The sequence below is a fragment of the Grampus griseus genome (genome assembly GCF_964374135.1).
Source record: "Grampus griseus genome assembly, chromosome: 10".
Classification (NCBI taxonomy): Eukaryota; Metazoa; Chordata; class Mammalia; order Artiodactyla; family Delphinidae; genus Grampus; species Grampus griseus.
Genome location: NC_139004.1, coordinates 56,733,617 through 56,755,010, shown reverse-complemented (window position 1 = coordinate 56,755,010; position 21,394 = coordinate 56,733,617). Strand labels below are relative to the sequence as shown.

Sequence of the window (21,394 nt, the reverse complement as noted above, 5' to 3'; positions counted from 1 at the left end):
GCAGTATTTCTCGTTTTGAGCAAACAGGTTAACATGTATATGTCTGGCTACAACTGCAGGAGTCACTGCCTACAATGATATAAAGTAAACCTCATCTTCCTCCCCCATCTCTTTTTAAAAATAAGCCATTTCTTGGACCTAAAAATAGCCTCCCACCTTACAGTTATTAAAAAACCATCCTTTTCAAAACCTTGTGAATATTCACTTACACCTAGGCATCTTGACCTTTAAGAAAAAACCGTGGCCTTAAAATATCACTAACCTTTCACGCATCAAATATATAGGTCAATATACATATGTTTTGAATATGCAGATATAGAGAGGGTTTTCATACTATCTGCTTACTGGTTTTGTCCCTCTCTACATTGTTAAAGGGGACAAAATAACATTTTAAAGGTTCTAAAATGCACCAAGAACATAGATATATGAATAATATCACTATGACAAAAATTCACAACGGTGGTCACCAATTTAAACAGTCATAGGGCATTTTGTAAAGAGATCAAGCAGAACTATAAACAACAGCTACAGTTACAAACAAATAGAATTCATGTGCATATTATAATTAAGGGGTCACACAGATAAAAATGGCTGCCAACAGTACTGGCAGGACCATCTTGAAACACAAAAAACTCATTTATTACTAACGTTGGGGCATTAGGATTAAAAACTACGTTTCAGGTAACTACTCCTTCAGGATATAAAAGGCCTTTTAATAAAAGCTGCTTAATGTCCTACTTCAAAGCAAACTTTTATTCAATAACAGTGAGAATGATATATATGTATGGCACATGAACACTTTGCATGGATCTTATTTAACATATAAAAAGCACTTAAAACACTTAAAAGCACTTAAAAACAGTGCCTGGCACAGATAAGTGCTGAATCAATGTTAGTGATAATTACTATTAACATGTAACCCTTCCAACAACCTTATAAAGTAGAAATGATCATCATCCCCACTGAGGCTGTTCTACACAAGTGACTGTGGGGAACACACCCTAAAATAAGACACAACAGATCCTAATATCAAACTAGTTACACAGTCAGGAGATGGTGAGTCATCATATAAAAAGCTCAACTACAATGTAAAGTCACCCAATGCTAAATACCAAATATCTAATAGAGATTTTAACTGCTACAGGAGTTAGAAGGAATGCAGGGCAGAATTCTATGGATAAGAATGTCAAATGAATCAGGCTCCCGGACTTCAGACTATACTACAAAGCTACAGTAATCAAGACAGTATGGTACTGGCACAAAACCAGAAATACAGATCAATGGAACAGGATAGAAAGCCCAGAGATAAACCCATACACATGTGGTCACCTTATTTTTGACAAAGGAGGCAAGAATATACAATGGAGAAAAGACAGCCTCTTCAATAAGTGGTGCTGGGAAAACTGGACAGCTACATTAAAAGAATGAAATTAGAACACTCCTTAACACCATACACAAAAATAAACTCAAAATGGATTAAAGACCTAAATATAAGGCAAGACACTATAAAACTCTAAGAGGAAAACATAGACATAAATCACAGCAAGATCCTTTTTGACCCATCTCCTAGAGAAATGAAAATAAAAACGAAAATAAACAAATGGGACCTAATGAAACTTAAAAGCTTTTGCACAGCAAAGGAAACCATAAACAAGACGAAAAGACAACCCTCAGAATGGGAGAAAATATTTGCAAATGAAGCAACTGACAAAGGATTAATCTCCAAAATTTACAAGTAGTTCATGCAGCTCAATATCAAAAAAACAAACAACCCAATCCAAAAATGGGCAGAAGACCTAAAAAGACATTTCTCCAAAGAAGATACAGATTGCCAACAAACACATGAAAGGATGCTCAACATCACTAATCATTAGAGAAAAGCAAATCAAAACTACAATGAGGTATCACCTCACACCAGTCAGAATGGCCATCATCAAAAACTGTACAAACAATAAATGCTGGAGAGGGTGTGGAGAAAAGGGAACCCTCTTGTACTGCTGGTGGGAATGTAAATTGATACAGCCACTATGGAGAACAGTATGGAGGTTCATTAAAAAACTAAAAATAGAACTACCATATGACCCAGCAATCCCACTACTGGGCATATACTCTGAGCAAAACATAATTCAAAAAGAGTCATGTACCACAATGTTCATTGCAGCTCTATTTACAATAGCCAGGACATGGAAGCAACCTAAGTGTCCACTGACAGATGAATGGATAAAGAAAATGTGGCACATTGGAATATTACTCGGTCATAAAAAAAAACGAAATTGAGTTATTTGTAGTGAGGTGGATGGACCCAGAGTCTGTCACAGAGTGAAGTAAGTCAGGAAGAGAAAAACAAATACTGTATGCTAACACATATATATGGAATCTTAAAAAAAAAAAAAAGGTTCTGAAGAACCCAAGGGCAGGACAGGAATAAAGATGCAGACGTAGAGAATGGACTTGAGGACATGGGGTGGGGGGAAGGGTAAGCTGGGATGAAGTGAGAGAGTGGCATGGACATATATACACTACCAAATGTAAAATAGCTAGCTAGGGTTTCCCTGGTGGCGCAGTGGTCGATAGTCCGCCTGCCGATGCAGGGGACACGGGTTCATGCCCCAGTCTGGGAGGATCCCACATGCCGCGGAGCGGCTGGGCCCGTGAGCCACGGCCACTGAGCCTGCGCGTCCGGAGCCTGTGCTCCACAACAGGAAAGGCCACAACAGTGAGAGGCCCGCATACCGCAAAAAAAAAAAAAAAAAAAAAAAGCTAGCTAGTGGGAAGCAGCCACATAGCACAGGGAGATCAGCTCGGTGCTTTGTGACCACCTAAAGGGGTGGTATAGGGAGGGTGGGAGGGAGATGCAAGAGGGAGGAGATATGGGGATATATGTATATGCATAGCTGATTCACTTTGTTATAAAGCAGAAACTAACACACCATTGTAAAGCAATTATACTCCAATGAAGATGTTAAATAAATAAAGTGAAGGAGAACAACAACAAAAAAAGAATGCCAAATGAAGTAAGGCTCTGAAAGAGAATTGAGGCATGAGCTGGGGTAGTATTTTGAATGTAAGCTTCACCTTCATTGGCGGATACTTATGATAAGGAGCTGCCCCTGTGGCCAGTTCAATTGCTGTGATCCCAAAACTCCAGATGTCAGCTTTAAAATCATAACCCCGGACCTGTACAGAACAGAGAGATGTACAAGATTATTTTTACCATCCTAAAAGCACTTTTAAAAGAGAGCTTCTAATATGTATCAAGAACCATAAATTTTAAGCCAATAAAATATAATCTAAAGTTGGCAAAAGCCAAATATACTTGGTAAGAGGAAAAAAGAAAAGGAAAGAAAGAAAACTGAATGAATGTTCACCAACAATGGGGAAATAGTTAAGTATGGTATATTCACTTAAAAAAATATTATACACTCAACTAAAAGCAAAATTAATGAATGCTATATGAAAATACGGAAAACCACTTTATGATGTTATATGATAAAGCACTTATGAAGAAAAACGATTACAAAAGTTTTCATAAGTTCTGATCCTATTACAAACAGATATATAGCCTATTAAAGAAAAAAACTAGAAAGAACTAGAACAAAAAAAAGTGTTAGGCAGTCTTAGACATAGTTTTCCCAATTTCCTATGTTATGGTATTGTTTTTTTCTTTTTTTAAATTAATTTTTATTGGCGTATAGTTGCTTCACAATGCCGTGCTAGTTTCTACTGTACAGCAAAGTGAATCAGCCACACGTATACATATATCCCCTTTTTTTTGGATTTCCTTCCCACTTAGGTCACCAGAGAGCACTGAGTAGAGTTCCTTGTGCTACACAGTAGGTTCTTATTAGTTATCTATTTTATACACAGTATCAATAGTGTATATATATCAATCCCAATCTTCCAGTTCATCCCACACCCCCTTCCCCCTTGGCGTCCACATGCCTGTTCTCCACATCTGTGTCTCTATCTCTGCTTTGCAAATAAGATCATCTACACCATTTTTCTAGATTCCACATATATGCGTTAATGTTTTTCTTTTTCTGACTCACCCCACTCTGTATGACAGTCTCCAGGTCCATCCACATCTCTACAAATGACCCAATTTTGTTCCTTTTTATGGCTGCGTAACACTCCATTATATATATGTCCCACACCCTCCCCATTAATTCCTCTGTGTTATGGTATTGTTTTATCACCTTAATTTTTAGAATGAAAAAAGTTACCAAGGGTGAGAATATTTTTAAAGTTGTTGGTGTGAATATGTTGCCAAATTTCTCTCCTTTATACTGTCACCAGCATATTATATAATTAAATATTTTAATTTTCTATCCTAAGCAATATAGGAGGAGAAACAGGTTTGGGGAGTGTGTGGTTTGAGACCTAAAATTAAAGCTCCATATTACGTGCTGCTTCAACATTGGGTAAACAGGAGGACCTCTACTGACGTAAGCGAAAGTTCCCTTCCCCGGTCTCCTCCCAAGGAGAAGGCCCCCTAGGCCCAACAACCCTGCATATCAAATGCATCAGGTACAGTTCCTGTTTATTCCTGAGTAGCAGGTTTCCCTGCCAGCCCTCAGAATTGTTCAAACAAGCCAATCACACCTTCACAAGGAAACCAAAGGGCATATCACTCTCTTGATACTACAAAGCCTGTCTCCTACAGCAACTGTTTGTTCTTTTCCTTCCTAAATGCAACCCCGTGGGGCATGCAGTGTCCTCTGCCTCCAGATATGTGTACATACAAATAATAAACTGCTGTCAATCTCATTAGGCCCAGTGTCAGGTGCTGTGCATTCAGCCATCCCCATAACCCTAGCATGGGAAGCCTTCCCTCACCAACAGGGTCAATATAGGCCTGTACTGTATTGTATTTTATTGTAACAGAATAAAAAGTAGATTCAGTTCTACATACTGAGTTTGACATAAGACATTTATGTAAAACATCTATAGGGAATTGGAAATATCTATCCGGAGGCTTAAAAAACAAGACTCGACTGGATATAATTTAGAAATAATTAACAGGTGGGAAGTGGAGATGAAAATAGTATGTGTCGTCAGAGAACAGAAGAGTCAGAAACAAGGTGCTGGGGAGCAGTGTCATTTAGCAGTAGAAGGAAAGCCAGAAGAGAAGCCAGAGAAATGGCCCGACAAGTAGATGAAGAATGAGGAAGCTAAGGATGTGAGTAAAGGGGGAAAAGGTCAACAGTTTCAAATGCCACAAAGAGAGCGAAACAAGGAGCAAAAAACTGAGCACTGGATTGGAGAAACAGCAGTTTCCATTAGGTGATGGGATGAGCGACATCAGACTACAGTTTGTTTGACAACCGGGAAAGAGGGACTTGGAGAAAACTAGTCCTTCAAGAGCCATAGCAATGAAACTACATGTAAAAAAAGTCAGGTCATTTAATTTGTACTAAGGATATTAGCATTAAATCAATCTTGATTATATTATTCCTTAGGTTGCCTTTTGTATAAATCTTGAGATTCATATGTCCTTTGTTAAGATTCTAGAGTTTTTTTGTTTTTTTTTTTTAAGCACGGACCAGTCTTAAGGAACAGAGACGTACTTCCCAAAGCTAACCTAGTAGAACAAACAAAAGCAAACACTACTCAATTTTTTCAATTTTGTAACAAAACCCCAAATCGTTTTAAAAAGACAAAAGACACAGTACCTGTTCCATAACTTCAGGTGCCATCCAGCAAGGGGTTCCAACAAAGGTTTTTCTAACTTTATTTCGGGTAATGTCACCACCAGTTGCTAAAAAAGCACTAACTCCAAAGTCTAAAATAGAATACAACAGCAAGGCATTAAAAGTACAGTAACTAACATAAGTAGATAGAAAAGTAATATAGTTATGGCCCTATATACACAGCATGACCTTTTCTCTTCTTTCTGCTAAACTTCTTGACTAAATTAAGACATAGCTTAACAGATTCCTCACTCCATTCCTCTCCACCTCCACAATCATCATCTCAGATTTTCCTCCTTGCTCCGATCCATTCTTTTCATCTTCCCAAACTGAAATACTATATCCATTAAACACTAACTCCAGTTGCCTCTTCTCCCCAGCCCCTGGCAACCACCATTCTACTTTCTGTCTCTATGATTTTGACTGCTCTTAAGTATTTCATGTAAGTGGAATCATACAGTATATCTTTTTATAACTGACTTATTTCACTTAGCGCAAGATCTTCAAGGTTCATCCATGTTGTAGCATATGTCAGAATTTCCTTCCTTTAGAGGTTGAATATTGCATTGTATGTATATACTACATTTTGTGTATTCATTCATCCACTGATGAACACTTAAGTTGCTTCCAAGTTTTAGCCATTGTAAATAATGCTGCTATGAAAATAGGTACACAAATACCTGTTTCAGTCCCTGCTTTCAGTTCTTTGGCATATAATTCCATTCAGAAGTGGAACTGCTGGATCATACGGTATTTTTATTTTTAATTGATTTAAGGAATTGCCATACTCTTTCCCACAACAGCTGTACCGTTTTACGTTCCTACCAATAGTGAACAAGGATTCAGATTTCTCCACATCCTTGTTATTTTCTATTTTTTGATAACAGCCATCCTAATGGGTTAGTATCTCCTTTTAGTTTTGACTTGCATTCTTTCCTGATGATTAGTGATACTGAGCATCTTTTCATGTGCTTTCTGGACATTGGAATATCTTCTTTGGAGAAATGTCTATTAAATTTTTAAATTGATTTTTTGTTGTTGTTAAGTTTTAGGAGTTCTCTATATATTCTGGATATTATAAATCTCTTACCAGATACATGACTTGCAAATCTTTTCTCCCATTTTGTGGGTTGCCTTCTTACCCTGTGGAGAGTGTCTTTTAAGGCACAAAATTTTTAAATTTTCATGAAATCCGACTTGTCTATTTTTATTCTTTTGTTGCCTGTGCCTTTGGTGTCATATCTAAGAAATCACTGCTAAATTCAACGTCATGAAACTTTTGCCCTATGTTTTCTTCTAAGTGTTTTATTGTTTTAGGTCATATATTTAGGTCCATTTTGAGTTAATTTTTGAATATAGTGTTAGCTAAGGGTCCAACTTCATTCTTTTGCATTGGGATATTCAGTTTTCCCAGCACCATTTGTTGAAAAGACTGTCCTTTCCCCATTGAATAGCCTTGACACCCTTGTCAAAAATCATTTGACCATATGTATGAGGGTTTATTTCTGAGCTTTCTATTCTATTCCACTGGTCTCTATACCTATCTTTATGTCAATAACATATTGTTTATATTACTGTTGTTTTGTAGTAAGCTTTGAAAACAGGAAGTATGAGTCCTCCTGCTTTGTTCATTTTTTTTCAAGACTGTTTTGGCTATTTGAGGTTCCCTGAGATTCCATATGAATTTTAGGATTTTTTTTTTTCTATTGCTGCAAAAAAAAAATGTCATTGGGGCTTTGATAGGGATTGCACTGAATCTATAAATTACTTTGGGGAGTACTGACTTTTTAACAATAGTAAGTTTTCCAATCCATGAACAGGGGGGATGTGGTTCCATTCATTTACATCCTCTTTAATTTCTTTCAGCAATGTTTTATAGTTTTCATTGTACAAGTATTCTACCTCCTTGATTAAGTTAACTGCTAAGTATTTTATTCTTTTTGATGCTACTTGTAAATGGAATTGTTTTGTAATTTCTTTTTCAAATTGTTCACTGTTAGTGTAGAAAATGCAACTGATTTTTGTTAAAGATTACCATTTTATTTTTATTTATTTTAAAATATTTATTTATTTATTTTGGCTGCGCCAGGTCTTAGTTGCAGCATGTGGGATATTCACTGCGGCATACAGGATCTTTAATTGTGGCATGATGGCTTCTAAGTTGCAGTATGCAGACTCAGCTGCGGCATGTGGACTTCTTAGTTGCAGCATGAGAACTCTTAGTTGCAGCATGCGTGCAGGATCCAGTTCCCTGACCAGGGATTGAACCCAGGCCCCTGGCATTAGGAACTGCGTGCAGTCTCACCCACTGGACCACCAGGGAAGTCTGTGACTGATTTATGTCTGTTGACTTTGCATCCTACTTTACAAAATTCATTTATTAGTTCAAATAGTTTTTTTCTTAAATATGTATTTATTTATTTTATCTTTTGGCTGCGTTGGGTCTTAGTTGCGGCACGTGGGATCTTTCGTTGCGGCACGTGGGATCTTTGTTGTGGTGTGCGGGCTTCTCTCTAGTTGTGGCATGTGGGCTCAGTAGTTGTGGCACGTGGGCTCTCTAGTTGTGGCGTGCAGGCTCCAGAGCACGTGGGCTCTGTAGTTGTGGTGTGGGCTTAGTGGCCCCATGGCATGTGGGATTTTAGTTCCCCGACTAGGGATCGAGTCTGTGTCCCCTGCACTGGAAAGAGGATTCTTAACCACTAGACCACCAGGTAAGTCTCTCAAGTAGTTTTTTATGTAATGTTTAGGGTTTTCTACATATAAGATCATACAATCTGCAAACAGACGTAAGTTTACCTCTTTCTTTCTAGTTTGAATGTCTTTTTTTTTTTCTTGCCTAATTGTTCAATCTAGAACTTCCATTACTGTGTTGAATAGAAGTGGCAAAAGCAGACATCCTTCCTGTGTTCCTGAACTCAGAGGAAAACCTTTCATCACTGAGTATGATGTTCATTGCAGGTTATTCATATATGGCTTTTAGTATGTTGAGGAAGTTTCCTTCTGTTCCTACTTTGTTGCATGTTTCTATCATGAAAGGGTGTTAAATTTTCTCAAATGCTTGTTCTGCACTGAGATGATCAGGTGGGTTTTCTTTTTCTTTCTGTTAACGTCATGTATAACAATGATTTTCATATGTTGAATCATCCTTGCATTCCAAAGAAATCCTACTTGGCATGGTATATGATCCATTTAATATGCTACTGAATTTGATTTGCTAGTTATTTTGCTGAAAATATCTACATCAAGTTCATAATGGATACCAGTCTGTAGTATTCTTTTCTTGTTAGTGTCTTTGTCTGACTTTTGGTCTTGTTGAGGCATGTGAGCTCAGTAGTTGTGGCATGCTGGCTCAGTTGCCCTGCGGCATGTGGGATCTTAGTCCCCTGACGAGGGATCAGACCCGCATTCCCTGAATTGTAAGGTGGATTCTTTAGCACTGAACCACCAGGGAAGCCCCGAGTTCTCCTTTAAATGTTTGATAGAATTCACCAGTGAAACCATCGAGTCCAGGGCTTTTCTCTGTCAGAAAATTTTTGATTACTGATTCAATCTCTGTGCTAGTTATAGGTCATTTCAGATTTTCTACTTCTTCATGATTTCATCTTGTTAGGTTTTGTGTTTCAAGGAATTTGTCCATCTAGGTTATCCAATTTGTTGGAGTACAACTGTTCATAATACCATCTTATAATCCTTTTTATTTGGGTGGAATTGGTAGTTATGTCCCCATTTTTGTTTCTGATTCTTTTATTTTTAAAATGTATTTATTTATTTATTTTATTTTTGGCTGCATTGGGTTTCAGCTGCAGCACGTGGGGTCTTCGTTGGAATCTTCATTGCGGCACGTGGGATCCTCTGCCAGGGCACGCGGGCTCCTCACTGTGGCGCGAGGGCTCAGTAGTTGTAGCATGCAGCCTCTCTAGTTGTGACCCGCATGCTCAGTAGATGCAGCGCGTGGGTCCAATTGCCCCATGGCATGTGGGATCCCAGTTTCCTGGCCAGGGATCAAACCCACGTCCCCTGCACTGGAAGGCAGATTCTTAACCATTGGACCACTAGGGAAGTCCCTGTTTCTGATTTTAGTCTTTGAGTCTTCTTTCTTTTTTTCTTAGTCTACTTAAAGGTTTGTCAATTTTGGTGATCTTCTGGCTTCATTGATTCCCTCTATTGCTTTTCTATTCTCTATTTCCTTTTCTCAACTCTAAATTTTATTATTTCCTTCCTTCTGCTAGCTTTGGGTTCAGTTTCTTCTTTTTCTAGTTCCTTAAGCTGTAAAGTTAGGTTGTTGATGTGCTATCTTTCTTGTTAAAGAAAGCATCTAAAGCTATAAATCTGCCCCTTAGCAATGCTTTCACTGTGTCCCCTGAGTTTTGGTATGGTTGTGATTTTGTTTTCATTCATTTCTAAGTATTTTCTAGTTTCCCTTGTGATGTCTTCCTTCATCCACTGGTTGTGAAAATGTGTTTAGTTTCCATAAATTTGTGAATTTTCCTGTCCTCTGTTGTTGGTTTCTAGCTTTACCTCATTGTGGTCAGATGATATCACTTAATCTGTGGCCTAACATATCATATGGTCTATCCTGGAAAATGTCCCTTGGGCACTTGAGAAGAATGTGTATGCTGTTCCTGTTGGGTAGAGTGTTCCGTATATGTCTGTTAGATCTAGCAGGTCAATGTGTTTTTTAAGTCCTCTATTTCCTTATCTTCTGTCTGTTCTACCCATTATTAAGAGTGGAGTACTGAAGTCCCCAACTATTATTATAGAGCTCTCTACTGTTTCCTTCAGTATTGTAGAGGTATCTACAGTACCCTTCACTTCTGTCATTTTTTGCTCCATATATTTTGCTGTTATGTTAATAGGTGCATGGATATTTATAAGTGTCCTATCTACTTGTTGTATTTAACCTTTTATTAATATGTAATGTACTTCCTTAAATCAGACAGAGAAAGAGAAATATTGTATGATATCCCTTATATGCGGAATCTAAAAAGAAATGACCCAAATGAACTTACTTACAAAACAGAAACAGACTCACAGACTTAGAGAATGAACTTATGGTTACCAGGGGGAAAGGGAGAGTTAGGGAGTTTGGGATGGACATGTACACACTGCTATATTTAAAATGGATAACCAACAAGGACCTACTGTATAGCACAGGGAACTCTGCTCAATGTTACGTGGCAGCCTGGATGGAAGGGGAACTTAGGGGAGACTGGATACATGTATATGTATGGCTGAGTCACTTTGCTGTGTACCTGAAACTATCACAACATTGTTAACTGGCTATACTCCAATATAAAATAAAAAGTTAAAAATAATATGTAATGTACTTCTTTGTCTCTTGTAACCTTTTTTTTTTAAATTGGAGTATAGTTGCTTTACACTGCTGTGTCAGTTTCTGCTGTACAGCAAAGTGAATCAGCCATACATATACATATATCCCCTCTTTTTTGGATTTCCTTCCCATTTAGGTCACCATAGAGCACCAAGTAGAGTTCCCTGTGCTATACAGTAGGTTCTCATTAGTTATCTATTTTACACATACCAGTGTATATATGTCAATTGCAATCTTCCAATTCACCCCCCCCCATCCTGGTAACCTTTTTTGATTTAAAGTCTATTTTGTCTGATATTAGAGTAGCCACCTCTGCTCTCTTTTAGTTAGTTACTATTTGCATAGAATATATTTTTCCATCCTTTCACTTTCAATCTATTTGTGTCTTTGGATCTAAAGTGACTTGCTTATAGATAGCATATAACTGGATCATGTTTTTATCCATCCTGTCAATCTCTGTCTTTAATTGGACAGTTAATTCATTTACATTTAAAGCAATTATTGATAAGGAGGGACTTACTTCTGTCATTGTGTTATTTTTTTCATATGACTTATAGCTTTTTGGTCCCTCATTTCCTATATTCCTTATTTTGTGCTTAATTTTTTGTTGTAAAATGCTTAATTTTTTTTCTCATTTTCTTTTGTTTATATTCTATAGCTATTCTCTTTATGGTTACCATAGGGATTACATTTACCATGGTAAAGTTGTAACAATCTAATTTGAATTTACATCAGCTTAACTTCAATAACATACAAAAACTCTTCTCCTTTACAGCACTATTCTCACCTCTTTTGGTTGTCGTTGTCATCACAAAATTACATCTTAATAAACTGTGTGCTCAAAAACATGAACTAATCATTCTTTTAAATGCATTAGTCTCTTAAATTACGTAGAAAAGAAGACTTGGAGTTACAAACCAATACCAAATAATACCAAGTTTTAGACCAATAACTGTTTTTACTAACGTATCAGTCTCTTAAATTATGTAGAAAACAAAAAGTGCAGTTACAAACCATTGTTACAATAATAGTAGCTTTTATACATCCCCATGTATTTACCTTTACTGAGATCTTTATTTCTTCATACTGCTTGCAGTTACTGTCTAGGGTCCTCTGATTTTACCTTGCAAGACTCCCTTGAGCATTTGTTACAGGGCAGGTCTATTCCCTCAGCTTTTGTTTATCTGGAAATGTCTTAATTTCTCCCTCATTTTTGAAAAACAGTTTTACTGGATATATGATTCTTGGTTGACACTTTTTCTTTCAGCACGTTGAATATATTGTCTCTCTGCCTTCTGGCCTCCAAAGTTTCTGATGAGAAATCTGCTGACAACCTTATTTAGGACCCTTGTATGTGATGAGTCACTTTTCTCTTGCTGTTTTCAAAATTCTTTGTCTTTGCCTTTTATAAGTTTGATTATAATGTGAGTCTCTGAGTCTCTCAGAGTTCACCTTAGTTGGAGATCACTGAGCTTCTTAGATGTTTATCTTTCAACAAATTTGAGATGTTTCCAGCCATTATTATTTTTTTTTGTGTGGTACACGGGCCTCTCACTGTTGTGGCCTCTCCCGTTGCGCAGCACAGGCTCCGGACGCGCAGGCTCAGCGGCCATGGCTCATGGGCCCAGCTGCTCCGTGGCATGTGGGATCTTCCCGGACCGGGGCACGAACCCGTGTCCCCTGCATCGGCAGGCGGACTCTCAACCACTGTGCCACCAGGGAAGCCCTCCAGCCATTATTTCTTCAAATATTCTCTCTGCCCCTTTCTTCTTCTAGGCCTCCCACAGTGTGTATGTTGGTCTGCTTAATGGTATCCAAACAGGTCCCTCAGGCTCTATGCACTTTTCTTCAATCATTTTCCTTTCTGTTCCTTAGACTTGATAATTTCCATTTTTCTATCTTCAAGTTCACCAATTATTTCTTCTGCCAGCTCAACTCTGCATTTAAATCCTTCTAGTGAGTTTTTCATTTCACAATACAAGTTATTGTAGCTTCAGAATTTCTTTTTGGTTTCTTTTGAGGTTTTCTCTCCTTATTGATATTTAGATTTTATTCACACATCATTGTTTTGAGTTTTTCCATATCTTCTTTAAATTCTCTGAACATTTTAAGATAGCTGTTTTAAAGTCTTTGTCTAGTAGATGTGCCATCAGGTCTTTTCCAGTGATAGTTTCTGTTCGTTTATTTATTTCCTTTGAATAGGCCATACTTTCCTGTTTCACTGAGTGCTCTGTGATTTTTTTGTTGCTGTTGAAGACAGGACATTTGAATCTAATAAGGTGGTAATGCTGGAAATCAGATTCTCCCCCTTTCCTAGGGTTTGCTGTTTTTTGTTATTTTTTTTTGTTTTTTGGGGGTTGTGGTAGGCTGTATCTGTGCTAAGCATCAGCCTGAAATGTAAAGTTAAGATCTTCTCAGATCTTTTCTGCATCTTTTCCTGGGAATGAACATTCACTTTCCAATTTTCCCTATAAATGTAGTTTTGTTTTTTGTTTTTGTTTTTTTTTTTTGGACATGCCACGTGGCTTGTGGCACCTTAGTTCCGCGACCAGGGAATCAAACCCAGGCCCTCAGCAGTGAAAGCGCAGAGTCCTAACGACTGGACTGCCAGGAAAGTCTCTACAGTTTTGTTTTGTTTTTTTTCCCCCTGTAGTTGTTTTTTGATGTCCTAGTCTTTAAAGTCTGGCCCCAAAAAGGGCAAGAAGAGAAGGGAAGGAAAAAAGGCCATGGCCTGTTAAAAGTCCCTTGGAAATCACTTGGAAGGGAGGAGCTGCAACAACAATGGCTGCCTGTCTCTTTGTACCTCTGTGATCAGAAGCAATCAGTATCCAGAGTATATCTTGGATATCTGGAGGACAGGATCTTTTCTGCCACCATGGTTCCTGCAAGCTGCTCCAAACACATGTGCATAGCTGCCTGCCAGGTGGCTGATAGGTGCGGAATGAGCAGCTCTGAAATTAACTATAATTTACCTTCCAAGTCTTGCCCTAGAATTTTCAAGCAATCAGTGGAATGCAGAATTCCAACATTAGACAAATTCTGCCAATTCAATTGTTGTTTAGGTGGGGAGAAGATTCTTGGTGCTTCCTACTCTGCCATCTTCCCAGAATTCTCTCTTCTTTAGTCTCTTACCACTTGATTTTACTTCTCTAAACAATACAGTATAATTGTGCCTGGTTTTGAACTTATATAAATGGAATCACAAGCTATATATTCTGACTAGCTTTGTTCACTCTATATTTTTATAATTTATTTAATGCTTTTGTATACAGTTGTAGTTCTATTCATTTTCATCACTATATAGTATTCCAAAGTATAAATTAACCACAATTTACTTATCCATTCTACTTACAAAAGACCTGGGACTGTTTCAAACTTTCAATGCTTATAAGCACTATGGTACACTGAAGTATGAGTTTCTCTATGCCATACACTTAGAAGCTAAAGTCTCTGGGTATGCATATCTTCAACTTAATAAAGTGTTGGTACTGTTTCTATTCCCACCATCAGAGGGTGAGATTCTCCCTTGCTTTACATCCACACTGATAACTAGTACTGTCAGATGTGTTTGCTAGGTCAGTCAGTATAATGTGGTATCCCCAATGCTATTTTACTTTGCATTTAATTGCTAGCTAGTGAGGCTGACCACCTTTTATTATATTTATGTTTTGATGTCATTTGAGATTATCTGATTTTTCCTTAATGAGTTCTTTGTATGTTCTAAATTTGAGCCCCTTGTCAAGTTATTCATGCTGCAAATATCTTCTCTGTGGTTTTGCTTTTTTACTTATTAATGGTGACAAACTGTTCTTCTTCCGATGAACAGTAGTTGCTAATTTTACAGGTGCCAAATTTATCAATCTTTTTCTTTACGTTAGAACATGATGTGACTTTGTTAAAATATTCCCTTACCTGAGGACATGAAGATGTGTGCCTCAGTTATCTTCTAAAGCTGAAGAAATAATTCAAAGTTTGGGTGGTTATTTTCCTCCTGCCAAACACCTGACTGTTCCAGCAGTGTGGGACCAAGCTGAGGTTTTTTCTCAGATGATCTGCTTGATCTACAATCCTGCAGTTCAGCTATTCTGGAGTTTCACCCTGGTGGAGGGGGCATTTCACCAGGATAGCAACACTGGCAGGCCTTGGACTCCAATTCTTATCTCTTTAGCTCTGAATCTGACAAAAGTACACTTCCACCTCTCAGATGCCTCTTCCTAATTGGCAAATACCCCATTTCTCCCAGGACAGAAGCAGTTCTGTATCACCTCTCTGTAGCAGATTTATTCTTAAACGCAATGAGGTTTCTTGACTACTTCTCCTTTAAAAGAAAGTAAAGAATGCTATGAAAACCCACAGATGACGACTTTAATGGGGATAAGGAGTAGATAATTGTAAGGTAATGAGTAATGGTCAGAAAATGCCTAAGACTGAAAATGAAGGATGAGTAGTGGAAGATATCTTGAGTCAGTAGGGATGTGTCAACATAGTATGTTTGACCAGAGAGGGTCCAGGGGATAGAAGAGAAAACTAAGAAAACATAACAGATTAAGTAATGTGGTTCTATCAACCATTAAACCAAAATAAAAAGAAATATTAATCATTACCTGCAATCTGTACTGAGCCATCTTCTCCAAGAAGAATATTGCCAGCTTTCACATCTCTTTAAGAAAAAAAAAAAAATCACTTATTAAAAAACACCTATTCTTTGGAGTCACATAATTTAAGCAGTTCACTATATTCACCACAACACTGTCAATATTTAAATGTTCTATTTTGCATTAAAGGGTATTAAGGCCAACGGTAGAATTTAAAAAATTGTAGTCACTTGTACTAGAATCCAAACATTGTAAACAATAACATATAGCTTTTTACTATTAAATTTGGAACATCTGAGGTTATTAAATACTCAATTGAGATAATAGTGGCCAAAGAATGTGACCCTCACTTACTATCACCTTATCTACTTTTTAAAATACAATGATTTTTTTCTACACCCTAATATATGATCAAAAATTTTAAATGGTATGTGGTTGAAAACAGGGACTATGCTATGCCTGCAGCATAAATACATGATGGAAATTATTCAAACATCTCTATATTCTTATTAGTAACTATATATAACAGCTCAAGTAATACATGAACACATTCCTGCTATAAAAACCTAAACATCACTGAAAAGGCCAAAGTTCCTTTTGACCACTGTTCTCAAGTCTAGTATTCTCTCCAAAGTTTTCAACCATTATCAGTCTAGTTAACAGAATATGTTCCTGTGACATATCTGGACTTTTCTTCCAACATAAATGATATCGTACTATCCCTTCAAATCTACAACTTGTTTTTCTCATGCAATAATGTGTCAGTAATATCTAGCAAAATTTACAATCCCTAATTCCTATGAGTAATCCACTTCTTTGATAACCTAGAGAAACTCTCACAATGTTCACAGAATATACAAGGGGGTTGTCTACAGAATTGTTTGTAATAACAAACCAAAAATGGTAGCAACCTAGAAAGCCAACAACAGCAAAAAGATTAAATTAATTCTGTTACATCCATGAAATGGATTAAGGTCAATCAACATGTCATGCCCTCTAATACATAATACATACTGCTAAGTGAACAAATCAAACAGGACAGTACATTTTGTATGCCACCATTAATGTTACACACACACAAACACACACACCCCTTTCCATACACAGAGAGCAATGAATTTATTTCCTTTAGTGGAGAGGAGTGGGATCAGAGTCTTGTGGGAATGGACTCACTTATTTGTTTCATAATTAAAAATAAATATAATTAAATAAAAGAGAGCCAGGCCTTGAAGCTAGACAAGAAAGTGAGGCTAGCTCATGGAAGAAGACCCTGTTTGTCAGGAAAAAGAACCAGTGAAAGGACACTTCATCTCTTCCTTGTCCCTGTCTTCTTTCCCCTATCCTTAGCTATAACCATTCCTTGGTAAACAATGAACAACAGTTTCACAACTGTGTGTAGCAACGTCACCATACCAAGAGTATACAATACCTTTCCTGAATGTATACTGAATCATTCAGAAATCATGTTACTGAGTTTTTTTTTCTGCTTATAAATCCAAGCAATTTATAGGACCTTTCCCAGAGGCTGACTTAGAATGGAGGTTGGCTCGCTTTGCCCTACAAACCTAAAGTCTACACCATGAACAGGAGAGAACTGAGGATATTTCCTTCCCTTGGTGACAAGACCATTCAACTAAGGCAACCATGAACCTTCAACTCCTTTTTCTGGGCTCATCTGGAATGATATCTAAAATTTAACGGGAAAAACAATATATAGTTTAGTCACTTCCTCCTCTGTGTTTCTGCAGCAGGCTGTAATGTTAGTACAGATCATAAAAATATAATCTTTCTCATTTCACCATGAGTCATATCTTAGTACATTTCTATATCATCTGCACTTACTTAGTATTATAATTAGTGCATAGGGGGCATCTCCCAGATACTCATCAAATAGATTTAAATAACTAAATAGAAGACAACCTGCCTTAAATCTTCTTAGGGAGATAAGTGAATCATTAAATCAATCCATCCATCCAACTAAACACTAAAATAAAAATTGATTGTTTCTGAAGAGATGTGGAGTAGTAAATCAATCAATCCAACTTAAATACAAAAATAAAATTGTTCCCTCCTGCCACCCCACCTCCCAACTCCCACCTCCTATCCATCTAAATAGGAGAGCAGTTAAACGATGGTATATCTATATAATGAAATACTATGAATACTAATGAATATATGTTAATACAGAACAATCTCCAAATATATTAAGTGAAATAACAATACTACATACATCATGTTGCCATTTGTCTTTTTTTTTTTAAGCAGGAGGGAGATGTATACAGTATGTTTATATTGCCATAAAAATCTCTCTCAAAGGAATCACAAGAAAATGGCAAGAAGTGGTTCCCTTTAGACCAGGGTACTAGAGGTTCAGTGAAGGAAGGAGATTTTTTCTTTTTTTAAATGCTTTATTATATTTATTTATTGTTTGTTTATTTGTTTATTTATTTATGACTGCCTTGGGTCTTTGTTGCTGTGAGCAGGCTTTCTCTAGTTACAGCAAGCGGGCGCTACTCTTCGTCGCGGTGCGCGGGCTTCTCATTGTGGTGGCTTCTCTTGTTGCAGAGCACAGGCTCTAGGTTCGCGGGCTTCAGTAGTTGTGGCACGCAGGCTAAGTAGTTGTGGCTCGCAGGCTCTAGAGCTCATGCTCAGCAGTTGTGGTGCACAGGCTTAGTTGCTCTGCGGCATGTGGGATCCTCCTGGACCAGAGCTCGAACCCGTGTCCCCTGCCTTGGCAGGATGATTCTTAACCACTGCGCCACCAGGGAAGTCCCTAAAATGCTTTATTATTTTTAGAACAGTTTTAGATTTACATAAAAATTGAGAAGATAGTGCAGAGGAGTTCCCATACACCTGTCACGCAGTTTCCCCTATTATTAACATGACACATTAAATGGTTCTGTTGCCACAGTAATGAACTAGTATTGATGCATTACTATTAACTAAGGTCTACAATTTATTCAAATATTTTAGTTTTAACCTAATGTCCTTTTTCTTTCCCAGGATACCATGTTCCATTTAGTTGTCATGTCTTCTTAGGGGCTTCTCTTGTCTGTGACAGTTAATCTTTGACTTACCTTGTTTTTAATGACCTTGACAGTTTTGAGGAATAACGGTCTAGCATTTTGTAGAATGCCCCTCTATTGGAATTTGTATGATGTTTTCCTCATGATTAAACTGTTGTTATGAGTTTTGGGAAGGAAAACCACAGAAGTCAAGTGCCATTTTCATCACATCATATCAAGGGTACATAGTTATCATCATGTTTTAGCACACTTGATATGGTGGAGACTTTTTTTTTATCATATACCATTTGTACCATTTGAATTTCTAAGCCTATATTTGCATTACCCACTCAAATAATGTTTTCTAAGCTTTTGTCTTAAGTGAAGAAACAGTAATCCATTTTCAGTAGAACCTACACTTCGGGTGACTACTTTTCCTGATCATTTCTCCAGATAATCAATTCATGTTTCCCTTTTCAAACCAAAAGTGCAAAATATAGAACAGTTTCCAAGAGTAAAAGCAGAGGAAGATCATGAAGCTAAATGGCTCACTGGACAATTAAACACACCACAGTCTGTCCTCACACACAACAGGGCAAATGACCTTTCAAGGAAAAGATCTGTAACTAAATCTCTGGAAATCAATGTAATAGTCCTTAACTGAAGAACCTTTGTTACCTGCCTCAAAGGATATCAAGCAACCCAACAGCCCCAACAGCTAAATCCTCCAACCACTCTTAAATAGCAAGAACAGTGAGTGTTGTTTTCACAGCTTGATGCCATTTCTCACAAGTCACTATTGCACCAAAGTTACAGATTCCTTTTAAAATTAAAAGGAATATCATAGACATACTTGACTTTTTCATTAGTACAGAACACAAGTTTCTCCCCATCACATTTTTTAAAAAATTTATTTACTTTTAGTTATTTTATTTTTGCCTGTATTGGGTCTTCATTGCTGTGCGCGGGCTTTCTCTAGTTGCGGCGAGCGGGCTTCTCATTGCGGTGGCTTCTCTTGTTGCAGAGCACAGGCTCTAGGCGCACAGGCTTCAGTAGTTGTGGCACATGGGCTCAGTAGTTGTGGCTCGTGGGCTCTAGAGCGCAGGCTCAGTAGTTGTGGTGCACAGATCGAACCCGTGTCCCTGCATTGGCAGGTGGATTCTTAACCACTGTGCCACCAGGGATCAAACCCGTGTCCTTGCATTGGCAGGCGGATTCTTAACCACTGTGCCACCAGGGCTCGAACCCAGGTCCCTGCATTGGCAGGTGGATTCTTAACCACTGCGCACCCAGGGAAGCCCCCCATTACATTTTTATGACTCATCAATAGGCACAGTTTATGGAAAACATGAAAAAGGCCAAGAGAAGAAATGAATCAAGACAAAAGCTGGAAAATACACTACATTTAGGCATCTTAAACTGACTAAATATCTACCATTTCTGTTAAAGCTAACCTCTTTAAATGGGAAAAATATTTGGGTATGTAGATACAGAGAGAAAAGTGTAAGTCTAATTTAGATACTTGTTCACCCTAGTCAAAACCTCTAAAGCCTGGGGAGTCAAGGAGAAAACACAGTAGAAACAATAAAATTATTTGACCTAATCCACCAGACTGACACAAATCTACCTGAAATAACAATTGGACTCTAAAGATATGAGAAGTAACAAAACCTACTAAAAACATCCATCTCTGTTTCCCAGTAAAACAACTTTATCCCAACGTTTCTCCTGTTGAAATCTCAGTGCATCTTGGCTAAAGTGTAAGTAGGGTTCTTAGCCTTGGCTGCATATTAGGATCTCTTGGGGAACTTTCAGAAGTCCCAATGCCAAGGCCTCATCATAGACCAGGTAAATGAATTTCTGGCAGTGGATCCAGGAACTGGTACTTATTAAAGTTTCCCAGGTGATTCCAATATGAAGGCAACATTAAGGTTCTCTGATTTTATGTGTAAGAGAATTTCCATTCCAGCAACATGGCAGAGACTTTCATCACTTACTACCCAGGCCTTGGCCCCAAGATACACCATTCCCCTTCTCCAAACACAAAGAAATGCTGGATTAATTAGGGGGGGAAACTGCCACATAAATGAACATGAAATAAAGAAAAGGAAATCTTCAGAAATGAAAAGGACACTTAAGAGCAGAGCAGTAAGCCTTGGGAGACAGAACAGAGATACTCCGCCAAATAGCTAGGGAGCTCAGGCTTTAAAATCCACCCATAAACAGAATACCTGGCATTGGGCTAGCTTAAGGTTGAGAAAGAGAACTGAGACCGCTCATAAACCTAGGACCCTGGGAAGACTGAGCCACAATGAAACGTATACTTGCCAAAGGCAAGCCAGTAAAGCCATATTAAAATAAGACCTAACTGTCTTTAATACAAAAGCATTACTAGGAATAAAAAGCATTATTATATAACAACAACAAAAAAAAGGGAATAATTTACCAAGAAGATAACAATCCTGAACCTGTATGTACCTATAAAATATCTTTCAATCGCAGAGGACTATAGTTCAAAGGGGTCATTAGTGTTGTAGGGCTAACTTCAGCTACTTCTGGCCTCCACTGTTCTGATGTGAAGTCAACTCCTCCTAATCATACTGATGCTCTGTCTTAGTCTGTTCAGGCTGCTATAACAAAAATACCAGACTGGGCAACTTAAACAACCAACATTTATTTCTCACAGTTCTGGAGGCTGGAAAGTCCAAGATCAAAGCAGGGGCAGATTTGGTGCCTGGTGAGGAGCTGCTTCCCTGTTCATGAGTGACCACC

The 21,394-nt window shown here is 37.8% G+C and overlaps 1 protein-coding gene across 1 annotated transcript in view; it reads right to left on the bottom strand.

Annotated features, from left to right (window-relative positions):
* OXSR1 (oxidative stress responsive kinase 1) overlaps positions 1–21,394 on the bottom strand; it is a 101,253-nt gene that overhangs the window by 28,365 nt on the left and 51,494 nt on the right. The window contains exons 5-7 of the mRNA XM_082663061.1: positions 15,627–15,682; positions 5,673–5,782; positions 3,076–3,177 (exon numbers count right to left, since the gene is read on the bottom strand). Of these exons, the coding sequence (XP_082519187.1) occupies positions 3,076–3,177; positions 5,673–5,782; positions 15,627–15,682 (268 nt within the window). The remainder of the gene's footprint in view (positions 1–3,075; positions 3,178–5,672; positions 5,783–15,626; positions 15,683–21,394) is intronic.